Genomic DNA, 24,530 nt, shown 5'->3' with positions numbered 1-24,530 from the left:
ACATCCCTGAACACTATGGGCAATTTTCAGATGGCAAATTCACTTAACCTGCACATCTTTGGATTGTGGGAGGAAACCAGAGCACCCGGAGAAAACCCACGCAGGCCTAGAGAGAATGTGCAAACTCCACACAGACAGCCACCTGAGGCTGGAATTGAACTCGGGTGAGGCATCAGTACTAACCACTGAGCCACAGTGCCACTCCACTACTGAGCCACTATGAATTGTGGAGCAGACTTTAAGGGCTGAATAGCCTACTTCTGCTCCTACATCTATTTATGGTTTTGGATCAGTCCCCTAACCTACAAGAACCTCTCTCCTCGTACTTTCCGAGTGGTTGGGGCTCCAGATCATTAGCGTGCAACCTGTGCCTGAGAACTGAGTATTTAGTTGGATGTAAGGTCATGAACAAAAAGGATAAAGACCTGGAAAGTTGTAAACCTGCACTTATTGAGCCAATGCCTTTAAGAGTGCCCAAACACTCTGTCATGAGGAAGGTGCCATATCTCCCATGTGTAATGGTACATTAGCCTTGAGCAGTGTCAGTAACTAGGCACTGTCTCTCATTAGAGTTAACTTCACAGTTAATTGACACTTAATTAGCGAGTGCCTGATCAAAGCAATTCATCCTCTCTTTTCCCAAAAGGGTAAATTAACTCCTACAAAGGCCCATCTCATTCTCCTGAGGGTGATAGATCAGGGTTAAGATGTATTTGATATAATTTCATAACTTATTCATCGATATTGCCCTTAAGATGGGTACACATTGACCTATCCTCTTGATTTTCACTGGGTACATGAAGAAACTTATGCACTTCCTTTGACTTATATAATCAGCTAAAATAAAATGAAAATTATTGGAATTTTCCAGTTCAACTTCAATGATCTCAATAAACAACTCTTTTCCTATCTCTCTGCAATTTTGTCCTTATTTATCTGGAAATTTACTGTCTGGCTCCAAATTTCAGCTTTTCCATTTGTTTCTATGTCTTGTCACTGTGGTGCAAATGAAACCCATCACCATATTTAAGGTCCTGAATCAGCTACTGAGAGCTCAAGGCATGTACACACACACACACACACACACACACACACACACACACACACACGTGTCATGTGCTATAAACACCATCTCATTTATTATCTGCAATTTTGACTGTGAACTGAAATTGAGAAATGATTATTTGATTGTATAAGGAATTTCTGGACTTCTAAATACAAGGTTCTGAAACTCCCCATATGTCATGTTCACAATGCTGCTTCATTCAGGCAAGGGGATGTTGTTTGTAAATGGCCTGGCACCAGAGTGAGATTTGCACAGCAGTTCAGGCAACATCCAGGTAGCTTCGAAATCGACATTTCGGGCAAAAGCCCTTCGATTCCTGATGAAGGGCTTTTGCCCAAAACGTCGATTTCGAAGCTACCTGGATGCTGCCTGACTGCTGTGCTCTTCCAGCACCACTAATCCAGAATCTGGTTTCCAGCATCTGCAGTCATTGTTTTTACCAGAGTGAGATTTGGCTAGCAATAAGTAGATTATTAGTTTGTGCAAATGTGACCAGCCTGATTACAACCCTTTGATTGGTTCCTGGGAACCAAAATAAGTTGTGGATGTGAATGATAAAGTGAGAACCTTTGTACTGATGGAGCGGTAGGCTGTGTTTCTGTCCCTCTCTGTAGGTAAAAATACTTGAAGTCTGAAGAAAACTAGTTATTTTCCCCACCAGTTGATGTAAGCTGTTGCCTTTAACCAGGAACTAAGAGACTTTATAGTCAATGTACCAATCACACTGTGCCTCCTGCAGAGAAGGGAAAAGAACATGGAGAGAGGACAGTGAAGACCAGAAAGTCCTAGCAAGTAAAAGGATCATCTCATGGAACCATGTAAACTATGGTTCCAAATTATTTTGCCCCTCCACCAATGAAAGCGATTTTGTTTTGAGTTGTGAAGAAGGGTCACTGGACCCGAAACGTTAACTCTGTCCACTCTCCACAGATGCTGCTAGATCCACTGAGGTTTTCTAGCAATTTCTGTTTTTGTTTGAGAACCAATTTTTATTTTGCTTCATTGTGTATTTGTACATGTGTGTGGCAGCTTTAGAAGAGGGTTAGAGTTGTAACTATTAGAGCCAAGTTTCAAAGCTTTTCAGCTATTTAGTTATGATTGGAATGAACTTATTTGTAATGAACTGTAGTTCTTGTTAGGTACAAGATCCTAGTCAGTTCACGCACACATGCAAACACACGAGTCATTTTCTTTACTCAGAGAGTTGTAGGGGTGCACTGCCTTCAACAGTAATAGACTTGCCAACTTTAAGGGCATTGAAATGATCATTGGATAAACACATGGATGAAAATGGAATAGTGTAGGATAGATCGGCTTCAGATTGGTTCCACAGGTCGGCGCAACATCGATAACTGAAGGGCCTGTACTGCACTGTAATGTTCTATGTTCTATATTCTATGTTTACCTTTTCCTTCTTTACTATACCCATCACAATTTCCTTTAGGTTTTGAACCTTTTGGCATTTAATCTCTCCAGTTCTCTGTTCTACCACTGTTGTTCTTCCATTGCGTCCTGCTTTCCACCTGTAAAGTTGAGATACATTTTCAAAATGTTATGGCATCTGCCCATACTACGCATTCTTCTTTAACACAAGCCCACATGATGGCTTCAGGATCATTTGAGCCATTTTGGTACCAGGTCAGGTCCTGCTGGGGAGTCTGCCTGGGAGTGGGAGAGCAGACCAGATGGAACACACAAACAGAAAAGGCCACCATAGCAGGATGTTGCAATAAGGTTAAACATTGTGAACAAAACATGCTAATGTTCAAAATTCTCAATGATTTTAAATCATCCTTTTGTCATTCAGAGAGATGCTAGGTGCCAAGAACGAACAGATATCCCTTGTATCCAGAGTTCCTAAGACAGAAATTATATAAAATGATGCATTTTACTCATTTATTTTCCATTATAGTATACCTACATGGACACAATTCCTGTCATTTCCTCTCATTGGGGAATCTAGAACAAAGGAACTCAGTTTCAAAGTAAGGGATCTCCTCTTTAAGACCATAAGACATAGCAGTGGAAGTAAGGCCATTCGGCCCATCGAGTCAACTCCGTCATTCAATCATGGCTGATGGGCATTTCAACTCCACTTATCTGCATTCTCCCCATAGCCCTTAATTCCTTGTGACATCAAGAATTTATCAATCTCTGCCTTGAAGACATTTAGCATCCCGGCCTCCACTGCACTCTGCGGCAATGAATTCCACAGGCCCACCACTCTCTGGCTGAAGAAATGTCTCCACATTTCTGTTCTGAATTTACCCCCTCTAATTCTAAGGCTGTGTCCACGGGTCCTAGTCTCAAAGGCTAGGACCCTAGTCTTTAAGGCTGAGATGAGGGGCAGTTTCCCCTCTGAGTATCATTAATCTTTGGAATTCTTTACTGAGAGGGCAGTGAAAGATGAGCTTAGAGCGATTTTCAATCACCAGTTATGGCGGACAGGCCGAAGAGTGAAGTTAAGGCCACAATTGGATCAGGTGAGTTTATTGAACAGTAGAACAGACTCAAAGGCTGAATGGCGTTCTCCTATTTGGATTTCACACATGGTCTAATTTCTGATCGAGAGGCCTGGCAGTAACTAAATGATCAAGACGACAATGGCTCAGATAGTTCAAGCCGAAGTTTTGCTGAGACATTGGTGTAACATGAGCCCCCTTCCTTTCTCCAACCACACCCTGGTACAACCTCCTTAGTTTAATCGAGCAGTGTGTTTCATCCCATCCTGCCCACCTTGGCAATCCCTTGCCACCACCCACACATCCTCCTCTATCTCAAACTGGCATTCTCCCTGTCTCCATTTCACCCTTGGGCAATCTTAATTCCCTAATCAGTTAACACTGGCACCTTCTCGCCACAGTCAGCCAGAAGTGTTTCACTCAGATCACTACTGTTGAGAAACCAATCCCACATTTCTTCCCCTTCTCTCTGTTATCTCCATCCATTTTCCCCTTTTCATCTTCTCTGTGCTTCTCCTATTCCAGTGCAGTTGCTCACAGAAGGCACCTGCAATGATGTGTCTTAATAGGACCCCCACTCAACCAGAAGGCCTGTGTTTCTCTTGGGGGGGTGGTGTAAGAATTAAACAATAGGAGAGGATAGAACCCAAATCCAACAGTTGGATAGACAAAGGAGTGGATAACGACCTGGTTAGGCAAGTGAACATCTATTAATGGGGACAATTAATGGTTAACAATGGGTTATGTCTAATAGCAGACTATGTGATAACTTGGCCTGGTACATGGGGATAGGGGTTATGACATGAGATCTCAAGCCCTAAAGTTATTGAACTCAAATCTTGAAGGATACAGGGTCCCCAGGCAAAAAATGAGGTGAGCTTCACTGGAGCACTGCAGCAAGCCTGAGACAGACTTGCTGGCCAGGGAACAGGGTGGTGTATTGAAATGGCAGGCAATTGGAAGCTCAGGGTCTTTTACTGAATACATGTTCTGCAAAATGGTCACCCAGTCTACACTTCATTTCCCCAGTGTAGAAGAGACCACATTGTGAGGAGCGAGTATCGTCGACTGGATTGTGTGAAGTGCAGATGAAGTGCTGCTTCACCTGGAAGGTGTGTTTGGGCCCTTGGACACTGAGGAGGGAGGAAGTAAACAGATAAGTTTTACGCCTTCTACAGTTGCAGTGGAAGATGCCCTGGGGCTTCTTGGGAGTGAAGGGGAGACTGTGATGTAATGGCAATGCCACTGGACTATGAGTTCAGAGGGAGAAAGTGAGGACTGTAAATGCTGGAGATAAAAGTTGAGAATGGGGTGCTGGAAAAGCAGAGCAGGTCAGACAACATCCGAGGAGCGGGAGAATCGATATTTTGGACATGAGCCCTTCATCAGGAATGAGGAGTTGTTCAGATGCTCCAATTTTAGGGACATGAGCTCAAATTGTACTGTGGCAGATGGTGCCATTTAAGTTAATTTGATTACATCTGAAATCCCAGTAATGGTAAGAATGAAATGATCATCATTTGTTGTAAAACTCCATCTGGTTCACGAATGTCCTTCAGAGAAGGAAATCCACCATCCTTACCCGGTCTAGCCAAGAACAAGAAAAAGAGAGAGAGAGATGAACTCTACTGCAGTAAATTCCTACATCATAGTCAGCGTTTCAAGATGGCGCTGGAGCATGGCAACACTTTTACATGCAAAAATATCTTTCACTGTATTTTTGTATACATGGGACAATTCATCAGCCTAATTTGATTCTGATCTGAAGCAATGTGATTGAACCTTAACTACTCTTTAAAACTGTCTGACAAGCCACTCAATTCAAAGGCATTTGGGGATGGGGCACTAAATTCTGATCTTGCCCGCCATGTCCACAACCTATGAAAGGATAAAAGATTATAACTTCCTAGTTATCTACCCCCAATCATGAACAGCAGATGGTGTTATTTTTGGAGGCTTCTAAAACATGAAGATTGATATATGTACTTACCTCAGTTTGATCAGCCATGATCATATTGAATGGTGGTGCAGGCTCGAAGTGCAGAATGGCCTACTCCTGCACCTATTGTCTATTGTCTATAGCAAGAGATGGCAGCGTTGTAAACTGTGAATCAGTTTGTGATTGGTTCAGTCCAAACATTTATGCGATTGGTTGATACAACTAGCTGGGAAAATTTAGAGAAACAAAATCTCTAGGGGAATTGGAGAAGTTGATCAAATAAAGAAACAATCAAACAAGGATAAAGGAAAGTGAAAAGAAGGTGCTAAGTCAAAGAGGAGTGTTGAAAATTATCAACATGACAGAAAGAGTGAAGTTTTACACACTCAGAATCACACAGAAATGCTTATAGACATCTTGAGAAATTCAAAGAATTGGAGTTAAGATAAACAGAGATACATGTTTAAAGTCACACAACACCAAGTTATAGTCCAACAGGTTTAATTGGAAGCACATTAGCCTTCGGTGCGTTGTTCCTTCATCAGGTGATTGTGGCACTCCGAAAGCTAGTGTGCTTCCAATTAAACCTATTGGATTTTAACCTGGTGTTGTGTGATCTTTAACTTTGTACATCCCAGTCCAACACTGGCATCTCCAAATCAGAAATACATGAAGCCAGGAAGCCCTGTGCTGAGGGATGTACTAAAACTTGGGATAGCTGTGGTCAAGGTCATTGGGGAAAGACCACTGTCTGGGGTCTTTCTGCCAAACGTAAATGGGAATCTGTTCAGTTATCACTGTCCGAGTGCCTCAAATACATATAAATTAGTCTTGCATGGGTAAGATATGCCTGGTTTGTTGGATAGAGTCAAACTCCAATGTTTTTGTTTCCTCAAATATGGTAGTGTACAGAACTAAAAGGCATTTATGACTATGTATATACATAAAGATATACATTTTTGAGAAAAAAGGAGGCTTGATTGATCTGACATTTTTTTTGCTAAGATTTTAATGCAATTTCCAATTGAATACATTACTGTGAGTGTCCTATACAACAAACCTCACAACATTCAGTTCATCATTGCCCATCATGTCTTTATTGAAAGAAATCATAAACCTGGTTAATATCCACATCTTTTAAAATAAGTATGACCGAACCATTCTCTCATCTCTTTCCTCAGTGTCCATTTAAAGCAGAAGCCATCCAAAATTGTGCATCATATTGCAAACATTCTAACCAGCAAATTATATAGGCTTATAATAACCAACTTCAGTTCACACTTAATAGTTTTTCATACTGTATAATTAGCCCAGCTGTTAAGAGTTTCACACTGACTTCTTACTGCCAGTGACTGTCTCACTCACATCCTTATCCTCTCATCCCATGCTAATTGACAACCCAACAAACATTTCCTGTTTCGAGTCCAAGTGTTTAGGACCAACAATTACTCTACATTAAACCCAGCTGCCATTCCCGGGAACCAGTTCATATTTCTTCCAGTAGGGAATCTGAATCATGGAATATATTCAAGGCAGACTTTTGAACCAGAGGGTACCAAGGGTTTTTGGGATACAGGGGGAGAAATGGGGTTGGGGTTCAAGATCAGGTCAACTGCAATCTTCTGAACTGTGCAGCAGGCCAAATGACCTGCTGTCTCTCTTACTTCCATGTTCTCCACATGGATAGTAAAGTGGCATGCTGGCTCAGAGGTTAGAACTGCTGCCTCACAGTGCCTGGGACCGATTTGATTACAGCCTTGGGCAACTGTCCTTGTGGAGCTTGCGTGTTCTCTCTGTGACTGTGTGGGCTTCCTCTGGGTGCTCTCGTCTCCTCACACAGTCCAAACGTTTACAGGTTAGGTGGATTGACTTTGCTAAACTGCCCATAGTGTCCATGGATGTGCAGGCTAGGTGGGTTATGGGGACAGGGTGATAGGTCTGGGTGGAATGCTCTTCAGAGGGTCAGCGCAGAAACAATAGGCCAAATGGCCACTTTCCACACTGTAGGGATTCTTTGATCTAATGTTTTGAAAGTATGGATCTCTTTGTATATATCTGAACGCACCAGTCTCCCTCTTTGAACAGGTGTTTCTCCATTGGCAAGATGGATGGTCAGAAACAGAGCATCTTCACATCTAGTAAGGTATGAAATAAATGAATTCTTATACGATGATAAGAATGTGCAGCAATAAAAAGCTCCAAGGAAAAAAGGGATTTAAACAAAACTGAACAGAGATCTGATAAAACTCAAGCCAACAATCCCAACATAGAATTCCTATAGTGTGGAAACAGGCCCTTCGGCCCAACAAGTCCACATCGACCCTCCGAAGACTAACCCACCCAGACCCATTCCCCTACCCTATATTTACCCCTGACTAATGCACCTAACCTACACACCTCTGAACACTATGGACAATTTAGCATGGCCAAGCCACCCTAACCTGCACATCTTTGGACTGTGGGAGGAAACCGGAGCACCCAGAGTAAACCCACACAGACACGGGGAGGAATGTGCAAACTCCACACAGACAGTCACACGAGGCTGGAATTGAATCTGGGTCCCTGGCGCTGGGAGGCACATAAATCAAAAGGAATATAGGATATAAAGAGGGTAAGCGAAAGGTATAGGAAGGGCTAAAAGGAAAGATCCAGCCAATAATCAAGGTTAAGATCTTTAACAGTGTATTAAACAAGTTAGAGAGAGTTTGGGATGGCTGATTGGAAATCTAGTTACAGATAAAGGATGCGACAGTGAGTGTAGCCTTAAATGCCTATGATTCCACCAGCGTGAAAATGGCAGAACTAAAATGACAATAAACCAGTGACCTTCACTTATGAGGCCTCATGAGAATTTGTATTTGACACCAGGAAAATTAAATAGATCTGTGCTGTGTGATGTCAGGATAGTTGCATATTGGTAAAGGAAGGGGAGCAGGGACAGTGCAGGGATATCACTGAGCACCAAGGCTGGGGCCCATATTTGAAGTTGTAGCAGTGGGTGCAGCCTGCAGTTGAATTGGAAAAGTCAACACACATGGGTTTAATATTCATTTATAGGCCACCTCCTGGTCCAGGTTAGGGGAGAAGGACAGGGAAGTGATGTCAGCTGTAGGCTTCACATTATCAGCAAATCCTCATATTCTGTGGACTTAGTACATCTAGCTACAAGAGAGTCAACCATTAAGGCTGCTAATCCATGTACCTTTGGAGAAGAGATGTAAGCATGTCTTATATTCTTCCATAGCGCAGGGAGGAGTCTGTCACAAAGAGCAAGTTGTATTGGTTCTCCGCCTCTTAGAGATCCTGCCTAGCATTGACTGAAGCACAGCAGCTTCTGCATGTTTTTTTTTCTGGGGTCAAGGTATTTCTCTATGTCTCTCTCTGCCTCCTGAACATCTTTGAGGATGAAGAACTATCAGTGGAGTGCTTCCACATTAGTGCCTTGGGCAATCGGTGTGGGATTTCACAGCTCTCCAACCTTTATGCATTGCTTGATGTCCTCAATGTTTTCTGAGATCAACACCATTTCACATTTAGCTTCCAAAACATCACTTCCACCCCAACCCTCCACCAACATTCCAAACTTCCTGTGACAGTCAGCCAGTATGGAACAGTTGTCAGAGAGAGATGGACAAAGCACCAAACCAAGAGAAAGTGACAGTGTGAGGAATGGAGCTTACAAACTTCAATAACTCTGTAACACCTTGGGGTAAAAAACACTTTGTCAGCCACTCTTCAGTGGTTTGAAGTTGGAAAATCAATCAGATCGCTCCTCTGTGTGCATCAAGTGGCATAACAAGAAGCTAGTTAAATGATTTTTTAGGGCCGTAACACTACACTCAGCACAATACGCCATGCGTCTGAGCTGCTGAACTGCTCTCTCATAAACAGCCAGGAGATTTTGGTGTAGCAATGGCTTTCATGGAGCTCTGACCAAGTGTAACAGCTTTCCCCACGATGTAGAGTTCCCTTCCTTGTGTGAGTCTGCAGGAAAACTTGAAAACACAGGGAAGGGTGTGCCAAGTAGATTATAGCCTAAGCTGACCAAGTTTAGACCAATTTATAACAAACTTTAAAAAGAAAATGACCCCACTCTCGCAGCGTCAGTGATCAGGGTCCTCATCCTGCCTGGCTCCTATGTTCATCTCACTCTTAACATTCCTATACCGATGCCTGACTGTTTCCTGATTTAAGGCAGAGCTTCCCAAACATTTTCTCACCCAACTGTCACAGCCTCTCAGTGAGAGTGAGACCAGTGGAAGCTGGTGTGGGGAGGTTGGACGGGGTGGGGGTTTTGGGGGAGGGGGGGTGTGTGGGTGCAGGAATGTGGATAAGCTGTTCACTGAGTACACTCCCATTGCTGAGTGGCAGGAAAAATAATTGTGAAGAAGAACCATTAGACTCTTTTTCAATTGCAAAATGTAAAAGCAAGGCTGCATTCATTGTCTGAAGCCTCTGTGTTACATCATTAAGATGCCAATGAGTATGATTAGGGTGTGCTACATAATGCCAATAAATGCCAAAGTCCTGCGCTTGCAGCCCCCTCCTCAGCCTAACACTTCCATCTTTGACAGGGGAAGATCAGGAACACTGGGTTCAGGGTTTTCCACAGATTGGTGAAGCCTCTAAACAGCCCAAATACAAAGTGAAATAGGAATCCACACCTTAACTATGACTTACAGGATAGCAAAACACTGAGCAATATTATCACAATCAAAGCAGTTTGTATGTTCAGATCATCTCTGAACAGTGAGGGGCAAATGGCGTTCGCTAAGTTTTTGCACGCTGTTCCGAAGTTCTCATATGTTTAGGTATTACTGGTGACAGGAATGGCATTGTGGCAGTTTTTTTGTCAGTGTTTGGATGTCCACTCCCAGATTCTGTAATGGACAGTCAATTCTTATCAAGCTCGAGCTCATCCTCAGAGGTCCCGCTGAGCTCAGCGGCAAGATCAATGGAGTCATCATCTTCCTCAGTGCAATTGTCTGTGTCGTAATCTATCTCTTCTGAGCACGGTGGTTCATCATCTACACTCCCATCGCTGTGTGGAAGGAAAAACAATAGAAGGAAAGAACCATTAGTTTCTTGCAAATGTAAAATCAAAGTTGCATTGGATTATCTGAAGCGTCTAAGTTGCATTATCAAAATGCCAACTGGTGCAACAGCAGAAACAATCGTCTTTTGTAATCTTTCCACAGTTTCAAAAGAGAAGGTATGCTGTGTGTTTGGAGTGGGGTCAATAGGTGAGGGGGATAGAAGAAAGGAACAGATCATATCTTAGCTTCAGGAGAGACAATGTTGAGAGGTATTATTTTTCAGCAGCAGGAATCATGTTTTGGAATGGCCTTGTATAGCGAAGGTCAGTTACAGCGCAATGGAAGACCAGACTCAGAAGGATCAATGTTGACAGCTCCTGTTAAATATAAATGAGCTTGTTTCTCTGATGAGAGTTTATAAGTTCCTTTAAAAACTTCTCTTAGAATTTGTTTTATTAAGCACTGTGCAAGCTATGTTGTCATATTACTGTCAAATTTTGGACAATTATATTTATTACAAACTTCATACTTTATGTTAAAAACCTTTTGTTGAATTCAATAAAAAGCATCTGGTATCAAAAATACCAGACAGTTCCTTCCTGGATCTGGTTATTAAAGACAGTGGATAATTTATAGAATACAAATATATCAAGTCCCAATTTACAATGCTAGCTAATCTTAGTTCTGGAATGAATTGAGATATTACAATTCCCCATGATAGGAAAAGAAATTCACATCTGTAGGTATAGGTGTGGATGTAGGTTTGTCTCCAACATGGTATTTTATCTGACACCATAATGCTTCTGTTATTTCCCATAAAATAAGAAACTAGGCATGGACATCATGGTATTGAAAGATCCAACAGACGCTTATTTCAGCTAACTATGATGCACAAAACTTTACATTCTACAGACACTTAAACATCTGAAGTAATATCAGATTAATGGGTTACAACAGAGGATCATACTTCCAAGAGAGTGTCATGTTTCACGTGATCGGAGTGGAGATGGAGTATGAGATTTTTGAACCCACAGATCACTTTATTTTAATTCAGTCACAGTATGTGGGCCTTGCTGAACAAACCAGTATGTATTGTTCATCCCTAGTTCACCTTGAGTCAACAGTGGTGAGCTGCCTCCTTGAACCACTGCAGTCCATTTGCTGTAGGGAAACCCTCAATGTCATGAGGGAGGCATTTGACCCAGCATCACTGAAGGAACGGTGATATCTTTCCAAGTCAGGATGGTGAGTGACTTCGAGGGCAATTTGCAGGTGGTGGTGTTCCCATATGCCTACTATTGTCGTCCTTCTAGATGGAAGTGATCATTGGTTCGGTAGCTGCTGTCTAAGGAGCTTTAGTGAATTTCTGTGCTACAATACAATGATGATATTGTGTATCTGTGTGACTTGACGCAACAAGAGTTGGGGGAGAACAGAACCTTTGTAGGTCATGCCACATCTGCGGAAAGAGAAATAGAGTTTAACTTTGAGGTCTGTGAGCTTTCATTATAATGTGTTGATCTGTCCTGATGAAAGGTCCCAGACCTGAAATGTTGGCTCCCAGCATTGGTGAGCTTGGAGGTGGGTAGAAATTTAACTAGGTGGGCCCAAAGCTCACCATGTTCCCTCCTCTGCTTGAATGAAGCTTGAGCAGGATGGCTCATAGTCAATCTGATTGCCCAATAAGGACCACTTCAGGGCTTTGTTCTACCACTGCTGGGATTAGCCAGTACCAGCTATGCTTTTCACCCTGTGACATTCTCAACTTTCTCTATCATGCTTCACCTCAAGCTGGGTGGGGAGGTCCCTCAATCAAGCGTGTTTTCTCTCAAGCTGGGTATTTTACCTAAAGCAGCAATACTTTGGTTAACCAATGTTAAGAAGGAACGAGGCTTGCATAATGTGGTATTGAAGAATCCACCTGATGTTTATTAAAGCTAACTATTGTACACAAGTGCTACATTTCCAACATAAATCATGGACTCACATTAAGCTATTCAGTTATAAAGAGCAGCATGCTTTCATTAGCATGTTATGTTGCAAGTAATCGCTTGTAAAATGGAATACACTATTATTGATCAATTAATGAACATATCTCTTAAACGTATACTCACATACTGACCACGTGATAAAACACAACAGTTAGCCTACTATCCATTTGTTACTTCACCTCAGGTAGAAGTGGGGGTGGTCCCTCAGTCAAAGGCACTCAGTGTCTGATCTAAAGACTGGAGGTTGGGCAGAAGAATATGTGCTTGGAGGCAATCCCCTGCTCTTAGTTTCCCCTGTTCGTTCCTGTTCTTTTTCTCAGGGGTGGTAAATAGGATCCAAGTCAATGTGTTTGTTGATAGAGTTTTGGTTAAAATGCCATACTTCCAGGAATGCTCATGCGTGTCTCTGTTTTGGCTTGTCCTGGGATGGATGTGTTGTCACAGTCAAAGTGATTGTCCTTCCTCATCCATAAGTTAAGGATACTAGTGAGAGCGAGTCATGTTGTTTTGTGGCTACTTATGTTTGTGTATCCTGGTGGCTAGTTTTCTGCCTGTCTGTCCAATGTAGTGTTTCTTACAGTTCTTGCAAGGTATTTTGTAAATGTATTGTAAACTGACATCACCATAGGAAATGATGTCACCACAGGAAATGACATCACCAACCACAGGAAACTCCAACATAGAAATAGAAAGCAGGCTACACCATCAGTGCATCATTCGGAAGCTCACTGAAGATGTTATCTAGTATGGTGATGAAATGTCTGAAAATGAACCTCCCAGCTCAGCGAGCAAACCTGCATCCAGAACATTATTTATAGTTTGAGGGGGAGGCAGTTTACAATGTCATCAGACAAGTAATCCAGAGATCGAGGTAGTGATCTGGGGACTGTGTCTGTGAAAGTTTCCTTCAGGTACTCCAGTTTCCAGTCCAAATATATGCTGCGTAGCTGGATTGGCCAAGCTAAATTATCCACAGTGGCCAGGAATGTGCACCTTAGGTGAATTAGTTATGGGAAATGTAGGGTTATGGGAATAGGGTGAGGGTGTGGGTCTGGATGGAATATTGTTGGGAGGGTTAGTACAGACTTGGTAGCTGAATGGCTTCTTTCCACACTATTGGGATTCTATGAGTCTACTCACTTCTAAGTGTGCAGTAAGTTTAATTTACAGTGTTTTAGATATCTCAAGTACATTTAACATAGATAAGTTAGGATATTCAAACATGGAACATAACACATTCCAAATGAAAGAATTAAAAAAATCAGAAAGGCACAAAGCGTCAAAAGTCTGCAAATTGAAAAAGACACTTATAACTCAGGCCTTCCATATCCTTAGCTCTGTTATTTTTCAGATCCATTAAGTGAGCAGGGCTAGGTATCAGAATTAATGTGCAGTAGGTATTACTTGTTCCCCAAATAGTCAACAGCTGGAGTGAGCAATGAATGGGGCAAAAAGAGCCAATAGCAAATATTTCCAGCTTCCAGAAGGTTTTTCTCCTCTGTAAAGGATTTGTGACCCCTTTCCCCCTGCTTGGCACCTGGTAAACAAGTATTTCCCAAGCCTATTGCTGTGTAATATCAGCTCAAACACTCTGTTTTGAATCCAGCAGTTTGAGGGATGGCAGAACTGGGAATGAATATTTTACCCTCTGTACTAGATAATTTATACCTTAGCCTTGGGGGGTTCAGTCATAAATCCTTTCTTTCCATAGAGTTAGCAGAATGAATAATGCAGCTGGAAGTCTTTGGGCTGTTGATTTTGGACCACAGCCAGAAAAGTCCTAATCTGACAACCATTCCTGCCACCATAGCTATTGGGTGTTTCAGGCTGAGTAATATAGAATGAACCTTCAAATTCAGCTTGGCTGAGATGGAATATAGTACAGCCATTTTCTGCTTGATACATATGGAGATATTTGAAAAAGTGATCTTCAGACAGCAAATAAAATCTCTGGCTTCTAACATCCTGGCTCAACACAATCACATCTTCTCAGATATGAGACATCAAATCACAGATAGACCTGTCTAATTTCAGTCTGCATAACTGTGTTACCCTCTGCTGTGTTTTATACGTTGACGGTATACAGAGATGTTACATTTAAGCCCTAATGTATGCAACAGGAGTTTGATTCAATGCTTTAAAATGTTAGACAAGCTTGCTTCAGTTTAGGTTTCTTTCATAGTGGTCACACCCACTTTTGAACTAATCATATACAGTGAGTAGTCAATGGATACATATAATCCAACAGGGAAAAATTGAATAATTGAACACTGTTGATCTTGACCAGTGCACATCCTGTACAATGTAACTTATATGCCTCTGTCTAGCTTTTCATGTCACCCGATGATCTGCCTGTACTGCTCATGAATAAGGCTTTTCACTGTACTTAGGTACACATGGCAATAAATCAATCAAATCAAATCAAATCTACGCTTTTCCTTTTTAATTGTAATCTCCATTTGCTGCCCTATGCCCACTTCTGGTTCTTACTTAACCCAATATTTGTGTAATGTGACAGTGAAAAAAATCGCATCTGTGATTTCCAACAAGACCCAACACTTTCTGCCCTCTAACTACAGCCAACTGCTCATAAAACTGGTGCTCATCCTATAAGGGTGTCAGGGTTCAAAAAGTGTGTGGTGCAATGCTCAGCATGAATCTATGTTGATGTTGTACAAACATTGTCGGAGAATAGTTTAGATCACAAAGGGATAGGATCGCCATCTGCATCTTCCTCAGCCTCTGTAATAACGTCTATCATATTAATGTAACTTATACATGATTGCTATCATGTAATAAACTACAAAATGTTTAAGACAATCGAATCATCTCATTAAACAACCACGTGGTTTTCCTCCACCACGTTAGACCATGCCCTGTAGATCTCCACCAGGAAAGAGGATGCTGACAGTAAATCTACCATTTAGCTGCTATAACATGATGCGTAAGGGGACGATTCATCTTAGTACGGGTCTGTATTTGCCCTCACTCTCCAGCTTCTTTCACGTGAATGTTGCCGTGTTTGAGACGGATGGACCAAGTGAGGTGCAGGCTGCGTTGTGCTGCCCTTGCTGGTTGCTGAGGGCATCATTTCTTGGTCTTGCACCACATTTAGAGGGGGCAAATATGAGGAGAGCTTTTGGGTGTTGTTTTTGGGAAATTGGGCTGACATATTCCTTTCAAGATTCTGACCACCAACTTTATCGATGCATCTCATTATTTTATAGGATTCTGTCAAGCCTCTCCTCAGCCTCAGCCACTCCAGAGGAAACAACTCGCATTTTCCTAGCCTCTCCTTATAGATCAGACCCTCTAATACAAGCAGCATCCTGGTAAACCTTTTCTGCACCCTCTCCAAAACCTCCACATCCTTCCTGTAATGTGGTGACTAGAACTGAACACAAAATTCAAAATGTGTACTCATCAAAGTCTTATAAAGCTTGTTAGGAATGCAGCAACAGGTCATGACTAAGGTCATTTCTATGTGCTGAAGTAAATATAAAAGATCCAGTCATAATATGGGCCAATGGGCTGAGAAGTGGCAGATGGAGTTTAATTCAGATAAATGCAAGATGCTGCATTTTGGGAAAGCAAATCTTAGCAGGACTTATACACTTAATGGTAAGGTCCTAGGGAATGTTGCTGAACAAAGAGACCTTAGAGTACAGGTTCACAGCTCCTTGAAAGTGGAGTCCCAGGTAGATAGGATAGTGAAGAAGGCGTTTGGTATGCTTTCCTTTATTGGTCAGAGTTTGAGTACAGGAGTTGGGAGGTCATGTTGCAGCTGTACAGGACACTGGTTAGGCCACTGTTGGAATATTATGTGTAATTCTGGTCTCCTTTATATCTTGTGAAACTTGAAAGGGTTCAGAAAAGATTTACAAGGATGTTGCCAGGGTTGGAGGGTTTGAGAAATAGGGGGAGGCTGAACAGGCTGGGGCTGTTTTCCCTGGAGCGTCGGAGGCTGAGGGGTGACCTTGTAGAGGTTTACAAAATTATGAGGGGCATGGATAGGGTAAACAGGCAAAGTCTTTTCCCTGGGGTCAGGGAGTCCAGAACTAGAGGGCATAGGTTTATGGTGAGAGGGGAAAGATATAAAAGAGACATAAGGGGCAACTTTTTCACACAGAGGGTGGTATGGGTATGGAATGAGCTGCCAGAGGGTGTGGTGGAGGCTGGTACAATTGCAACATTTAAAAGGCATTTGGATGTGTATATGAATAGAAAGGGTTTGGAGGGATATGGGCCGGGTGCTGGCTGGTGGGACTAGATTGGGTTGGGATATCTGGTCGGCATGGACCGAAGGGTCTTGTTTCCATGCTGTACATCTCACTGACTCTATGAATATTCAGTGAAGCATCACAGAAGCATCCTGGTCAACATGATTAAATAACTGGGTTGAACATTTTATTGCTGCTAGTGAGAGTTGTGTAAACTGGCTACTGCTTTTACCAAGAAAAGTGCAATGATTTAAATGTCTTTTTTCATGCAAAATACTTTGGGACATTCTGAGAATATGAAGGTGCAATTAAATGCACATTCTTTCCATCTGTCCTAGCATTGGATTTGCACATGTTAGCTGGTGACATCAGCATTGTTGCTGAATAAACAAAGAACTAAACACAAGCAAGGCAAGGTAAAAATGAAGGGCTTTTGCCCGAAACGTCGATTTCGAAGCTACTTGGATGCTGCCTGAACTGCTGTGCTCTTCCAGCACCACTAATCCAGAACAAGCAAGACAAGCACAGACTAAAGGCTTTCCACAGACACAAGCTGCAGTATAAGCATTCAACCACACAGGCAGCCACCCTTTGTTAGATTGAACAGAGATTGAAGAGCAAGGAAAGGAACAATCCAATGTCTACTTGAGTTTAAGTTTCCCTGCTTTCCCTACCTTTCTCCCAGAAGATGGTCACTTGAGATTAGGAAACCCATGCCTGAATTTGAATTGCTCAGTCTTTTCTATAGTTGATTTAGTTTTGCAGCTTTTAAAATTGCTCAAATGATTCTACATGGTTTTGTAACTACTGAACAATAATTCCCGACAGATACGTTTATTAACTGGGGAGAGGGTACCTCTGATTCTAACCTTTGCAGATGTTGTTTTCTGAGGGATAAAGTTTTTGATATATGCAATTGTTCTACTTGTATCAACATTGTTTATGCAGATCAACTAACTCATCAGTGAGGTGTCTTAGGCCCAAGAACCAGGAATAGTTTATGCAGATCTCATCCTGTTTGCACACGACACAGCAAAGCCTAAACATAACTCACTTCTGACAGTCTCTTTAATAATGAAGTGTATAGATTGCCCCAGACTGCATTCGGACTCTAGAGAAAAAGGAAAGCTATTTTGCATAGCTTTTGTCTTCATGCTGTGTGCAAGCGGGGAGTCGGTCAAACAATAGGCTGTGAGGCACCTTGACATTGTCCCTCTGCTCATGCTGAGTGAGATTCAGCATTCAACAGGAATGAACTTGAAACCTTTAAAGAGGTTGATGCCTAATGTGATGTCATTCACTTCGCTGAGCTCAGTGACCTCTCAAATTTATTTTGCATAATTTTGCTTTGACATCAAAATATTGGGCACAGAACTGGAGCACTGTGCATTTTATAAATATTAAACAGTTGGCGTTAATTTCCATTATTTGCTGGAGGAATGTAGATATTTTTAATCAGTTCTTTCAGACATTTACCATACACATGCAGGACAGGGGGGGACTTTGAACCAAGACTTCCCACCACAGAGATAGCGATATTATCAAAATATCACAAGAGTCCTTTAAAACAACAGTGATATGGAGATGTAGGAGTTTGTTTTATATTGTTGAATACTTTAATTTCTGAGTTTGTTATATTCATACAACTGATATCTTAAACATTTTTCAACCGATTAGGCTGTTTATTAGAAGCAGTAATTGGTTAAGAGTTATGGTGATACCCACAACTTTAAAATGTGGCTTTGTACAAATATGAGTGTCAAAAATTCTTTGACACACCAAATAGTTACACATCTCTTCCCTGGGGTGGGGAGAGTCCAGAAGTAGAGGGCATAGGTCTATGGTGAGAGGGGAAAGATATAAAAGAGACCTAAGGGGCAATATTTTCACACAGAGGGTGGTGTGTGTGAGGAATGAGTTGCCAGAGGAAGTGGTGGAGGTTAGTACAATTGCAACATTTAAAAGGCATCTGTATGGGTATATGAAAAGAGTTTGGAGGATATGGGCCGGGTGCTGGCAGGTGGGACTGGTCGGCATGGACGGATTGGACCGAAGGGTCGGTTTCTGAGATGTACCTGTCTCTGACTCTATGATTCTATGTAACTTGCATTCACATTACAGCAAACTAGAGTCATTGGTCCAAAATACATTAGCCGTGCTCAGCATTTACTCGCGACAGCACAAAGGAAAAGTTGACTCTGAAAGATAGATGAATCCTATTGGCAGATGGGGACTAGAAAACAAGGTGGCACTGAATCATTCCAACCTTTCTGTTTAGACTTTAATAAATAGCGCCGAGCTTTAATACTACTTTAAAGGTACAATCATTTTAACCCCGCACCAGTTTTCACTAAATGCGCCACACTGGTCTCAACAGTACTAATTTCAATTGATAATTTTGAGAATAAAGTTTCTGCCATATGGATAGTGGCTATGTGCAAGATTAATTGTGTTAGCCAATTTCTGTCCAACAAATACAACTATTATTGGCTTATATTTACAGTATTAAGGATTAACTGTTTTTAATAGAAATTCTTAGTTTTCTAGTACTTTGAAATGTACAAGATGTGCCTAGAAAAGAATACTTCAATGGAGAATGAAGTAAGCTTGAATAGCAGGAGGTATAATTCCAGATTAATTGGTGTAACCCTGTTCTCCTTGCGTTGAGCACACTTTCCATTTTCTTTCCCCATCATTTGACACTCAAATTTCAACAGAACAACTTTAGAATTGTGTAAAGTCTGTCATTTAGCTAGGACTCATGTGTTTTACAGTTCCATTTCAACTGTTTATTCTATTTATACCTATTTTTATTACAAATCTAACATGTGGGTCTAACATGTACCACATCTCGGACTACAGTCTATGTTAAAGCTTTTTTTTTGATTTTTATAAAATTGTTCATTCAGGACCAAGAATCATCAAAATTGTAATCCTCATATCTTCATCATCCCCAAACCCCCAGCATACTGTGCCATTATTTACCCATCTGGACATCATCTAGCACTTCCAATTGCTATGGAACTGTTACAGTCTGGATCCCAATGCTTTCCATCTTGTGTCACTACTGATCAATGTTGATCTCCTTCCACTTAGACCAAAAGGCATAATCATCTCAACTGCTTTGTCATTTTGAACATCACCAGCACATGTCTTCATTACTCATCACCTCATTAAGGTTGGTGAAACTGACATTTCAAACCCTTTTGAAGCCATCACACCCAAAATGTTTACTTGAAGTGTTCTAAACTTAAACATAGATTTAGGTCATTCAGGAGTAAATCAGAGAGGCATGGTGACTCAGTGGTTAGCACTGCTGCCTCAGGGTCCCAGGTTCGATTCCAGCCTCTGGTGACTGTCCGTGTGGAGTTTGCACATTCTCCCCATGTCTGCGTGGCTTTCCACCGGGTGCTCCAGTTTCCTCCCACAGTCCAAAGATGTGCAGGTTCACTGGATTGACCATGCTAAATTGCCCATAGTGCCCAAGGATATGTAGATTAGGTGGATTAGCCATGGGAAATACAGGGTTATACAGTAGAGGGGTAGGTCTGAGTGGGATGCTGTTTGGAGGGTTGGTGTAGACTCGATGGGCTGAATGATCTGCTTCCATACTGCAGGGATTCCATGATTCTAGGAAATATTTTCAAACAGAAGATGGTAGAAAAATGGAACACTGCTCCAAAGGTTGCAGACACTGACAAATAGGTGCTTTCACGTCCATGATCAAGACTTAGTTAGTTTAGGGTAAGGAGCAAAGTGGTAAAACTGGGCTGAGTTATTGATTGTTTGGAGAAATACATCAGTACACATTGTGACTGGCATTGTCATTCATGTGACCTCCTGTATCATTGCTCTCTATTTGAAAAGAAAAGTTATTGAAGCTTTCAGAAACATGGTGTCAAAAGTATAGTTAAATTTGTATGGACCTTGAGGAGCTGTATGAAACAGCATGGAATAATTAGATCTACAAATGCAACTCTATAAAATTGAGTAAGTCAGGATCATTTTGAAATTTCCAGGTTGTGCGCCTGTGGAAATGAAAGATATTGTGAACAAAATTAGAGTTTCCCACAGTCTCCGAAGGAAAATTATGAAATATTCACAGAGTGAGGGAGAAAATCTGAATAAATAAGAGTAGCAGCTTGATTAACAGTGGTTAGAAAGGGCCTCTAGAGCTGTCTGATACCCTAGACATCAATGGGGAGCAGAAAAGCCCAAATGGAGAAATACTGAATAAGTTAGAACTCATTCTGAAACTCCCACTAATGACAACTTGTAGAGTATACACAGCTCAAGAATAATGAGAGAATGTTGATTAGTTTGTGATGGCAGCAACATCTAGCTGAATCTTGTCAATCCGAGCAACTAAAATATGGTTTCATCAGGGATGGGATTGTCTTAAGCATAAGAGATCCTGCTGTGAAAGCATGTCTGCTGAGAGAAGGGAAACATACTCTCAAGACAGCTATTGGCACGTGTAGAGCAGCTCTCAGGTTGTCAATATTCAGCAAAGAGCATTAGTGGGAGAAAAGATGAGCTTCTCAATATCCTGGGTTAATAAGGGCAACAAGATAGAAAAAAAGTCATATTTTCATGGAAGTCTTCAGAAAAGTCAAGGCCAGAACACAGCTTATGTAAGTATTGTAAAGGATATTGCAAGAAAGAAAAGCAAACGTGACAAGAGTGTGGAAAGTTGAGATAAAACTACAAGAAGCTGAATCAGCAAGTGTTCTGCTGGAAAGAAATGAAACAAGTCTAACAAGATGTGTCTATAGGGATATTGGATAATGATGTTGATGAATCACTCTACACCATAGAACAGGTTGGCACCATCTGGTATCAAGGTGATTAAAAATCAGTGACTATTAGGAAGCTGATTGCAGTATATGTGAAATGTCAGTAGCTAGCAGCACTATGTGCAATTATCATGAGCTTTGCAGACCTGCATGCATTGTTTTGTAGAAGATCAGTCCATTCACAATCAAACAGATCCATGGGGCGACATGGTGGCACAGTGGTTAGCACTGCTGCCTCACAGCGCCAGAGACCCGGGTTCAATTCCCGCCTCAGGCGACTGACTGTGTGGAGTTTGCACGTTCTCCCCGTGTCTGCATGGGTTTCCTCCGGGTGCTCCGGTTTCCTCCCACAGTCCAAAGATGTGCAGGTCAGGTGAATTGGCCATACTAAATTGCCCGTAGTGTTAGGTAAGGGGTAAATGTAGGGGTATGGGTGGGTGGCGGGTCGGTGTGGACTTGTTGGGCCGAAGGGCCTGTTTCCACACTGTAATGTAATGTAATCTAATCTAATCTAAAAGATTTAAAACTATCTGACAAGTTCCCTCCGAGCTACTATCCTGACTTGACTATTGCTGAGTCAAAATTCTGGAACTTTGTGTCAGCACTGTAGGTGTCCCTACACCCCAAGGACTGCAATGATTCAAAAAGGTAGTTCAACACCATCTTCTCTTGGACAATTAGGGATGGGCAATAAACATTAGTCTCACCAGCAGTACCAGCATGCCCTGAATGAAAGAGGTGTTCACGGGTCTTCCTAATGAAAATCGTCTCAAAATGGATAAAAGTGTGAGACCAATTCAACATTTGTCAAGCAGAGTTGCAGCTTCCCTCAAGTCCAGTCTGAAAGAAAAGATGGAGAATCTGGAGAAGATGGAGATAATCAACTTATGAGCACCTTGCTGACTGTGAAAACATCTTGAAAGCTAAAAGTATGAACAGATCCAAAGACTCTCAACAAAGCTTTGAAGAAATCACACTACCTCATGATTGCCATTGAAGAAATTTTTCTGCAATTTACTAAGACAAAGATCTTTACTGCCATAGGTAAGACTGATGGTTACTGAGAAGTGAAGCCAGGTTTTCTGACTATGGCAAAGCGAGGACTGTAGATGCTGGACAGTCAGATTTGAAATATTGACTGTCCTGCATCTCAGATGCTGCCTGACCTGCTGCGCTTTTCCAGTGCTACACTTTATCAACCCAGTTTTCTGACTATGTTCTGGGCACGATCTGGAAGTTAGAGATATTTGTTTATGCCATTTGGCATTTCCCCAGCCCTGGAAGAGTATCAATACAGACAGCCTGAGATAGGCAGTGATCTTCCTAAAGTGAATGTAAATCATCTACTGAAGTATGGATGTGGAGATGTGATGGAGGAAGACATCATAGATGATAATCACAACCTAGCGAGACTGCCAGAGGGAGATATACCTGAAGCTAAACAAAAAACAAATGCAGTTGAAGATGACTGAAGTCAAGTATATCTGTCAAATACCGACAGAGAAATTATTTCACCCAGATCTTAGTATGGTGAAAACTATAATCATGATGCAGAAATCAATAGCTTTGAAAGTAGTGCAACAACTTGTTGGATTTGTGAACCACATTCTTGCCTTGTTTGTCATCAAAGAATGAGATTTTATGCAATGACATTTCAAAGAAACTGCATGGTATTGGGACACAATAAGAAACAATTCTTTCTAACCTTAAACAGCCACTGCTGTACAATGGGCTACAATGCTAATTATGCAGTCACACTGCCTCTTGCAGTATGATACCAACGAGATAGAGTTTAGAGCAACTTTCATGCAGGAAGGATCACTGGTTGTTTGTGTCCACAAAGTGAACAACTTTCCCTGGAGCCTGTAAAGGAACATCCCAGGAACAAGTAGACAACAGATGAACAGCCAACAACAACTCAGATGCACGCCATTAAAAGACCTGAATGCTTTAACAATTATGGATGAATTGCATGTGCAAAGTCAGATAAAAGTGGAACCAACCAGAATGAACAAAATATTTTGTTCATGAATGCAAGTTTTGTTTATTCACCATGTAAATTGGGCAACTTGAAGCTGCAAATTATGGTGTGAACCTTTTTCTTAATGAAAATGGTGATGTTTTAAGAAATGCATTTGCACATTGGAACTTGTAATAGTCAGATGACTTCTAATCATAGAATCCCTGCAGTGTGGAAGTAGGCCATTTGGCCCTTCAAATCCACACTGACCCTGTGAAGAGCATCCCACCCAGACCTACATCATCTATCCTATTCCTGCAACCCTGCATTTCCAATAGTTAATCCATCTGGCCTGCACATCCTGAGACACTGTGGCAAGTTAGCATGGCCAATCTACACATCACTGGACTGTGGGAGGAAACCCATGCAGACACAGGGAGAATGTGCAATCTCCACACAGACAGTCACCCAAGGGTGGAATTGAACCTGAGTTTCTGGTGCTGTGAGGCAGTAGTGCTAACCACTGAGCCACCATGCCACCCAATGATGTTTGCATTTGTTTAGAGAAAGAAGCCATTAAAGCTTGCACACAGAACACGGTTTAACCACAATTAACTGTTTAATCGAATGAATGAGCAGGCAATAAGGGCAGAATGAATTAGTCCTGTTTCTAGTCTGTCTCTATAGGGCAATCATTTGCCCTCTGTATATTTTCAGCAGCTTCTATCTGGAAAAATCATGGAGGCAGGTCTGGCAGCTGACCATTATCAACTATTTGATGCAAGGTTGGGAAACGCTTGGCATCAAAATCTCAGTTCCTCGACAGCAACTTAAAGTCACAATGTTGGAAAAGTGCATTCACTCAGAAAACCACTAGCCCTGATTTACAATCACACAACCCAAGAAAATCCCCATTGAATACGTTTCAGTAAAGCAGAATGCTGTAAATGCAGGAAGTCCGACATAAAAACGCGGAATGCTGGAGATTCTCAGTGAGCCAGGCAGCGTTCTGTACAGAAGGAAACAAAGGCGAGGTCTCAGGTCAGAGAAGTTTCATCAG

At 41.7% G+C, this 24,530-nt stretch overlaps 1 protein-coding gene across 2 annotated transcripts in view; it reads right to left on the bottom strand.

Annotated features, from left to right (window-relative positions):
* Positions 1 to 6,522: 6,522 nt before the first annotated feature.
* Positions 6,523 to 24,530, bottom strand: part of agbl1 (AGBL carboxypeptidase 1) — a 252,237-nt gene continuing 234,229 nt past the window's right edge. For both annotated transcript variants that reach the window (XM_072565137.1, XM_072565138.1), the window contains one exon: positions 6,523 to 10,508. In XM_072565137.1, coding sequence (XP_072421238.1) covers positions 10,361 to 10,508 — 148 coding nt within the window. In that variant the 3' untranslated portion in view covers positions 6,523 to 10,360. The remainder of the gene's footprint in view (positions 10,509 to 24,530) is intronic.

This window comes from Chiloscyllium punctatum, chromosome 48 (assembly GCF_047496795.1).
Source record: "Chiloscyllium punctatum isolate Juve2018m chromosome 48, sChiPun1.3, whole genome shotgun sequence".
In the NCBI taxonomy this organism is placed as follows: domain Eukaryota; kingdom Metazoa; phylum Chordata; class Chondrichthyes; order Orectolobiformes; family Hemiscylliidae; genus Chiloscyllium; species Chiloscyllium punctatum.
Note: the sequence above shows the minus strand (reverse complement) of the source record. Positions and strands in the feature narration are given on the sequence as shown.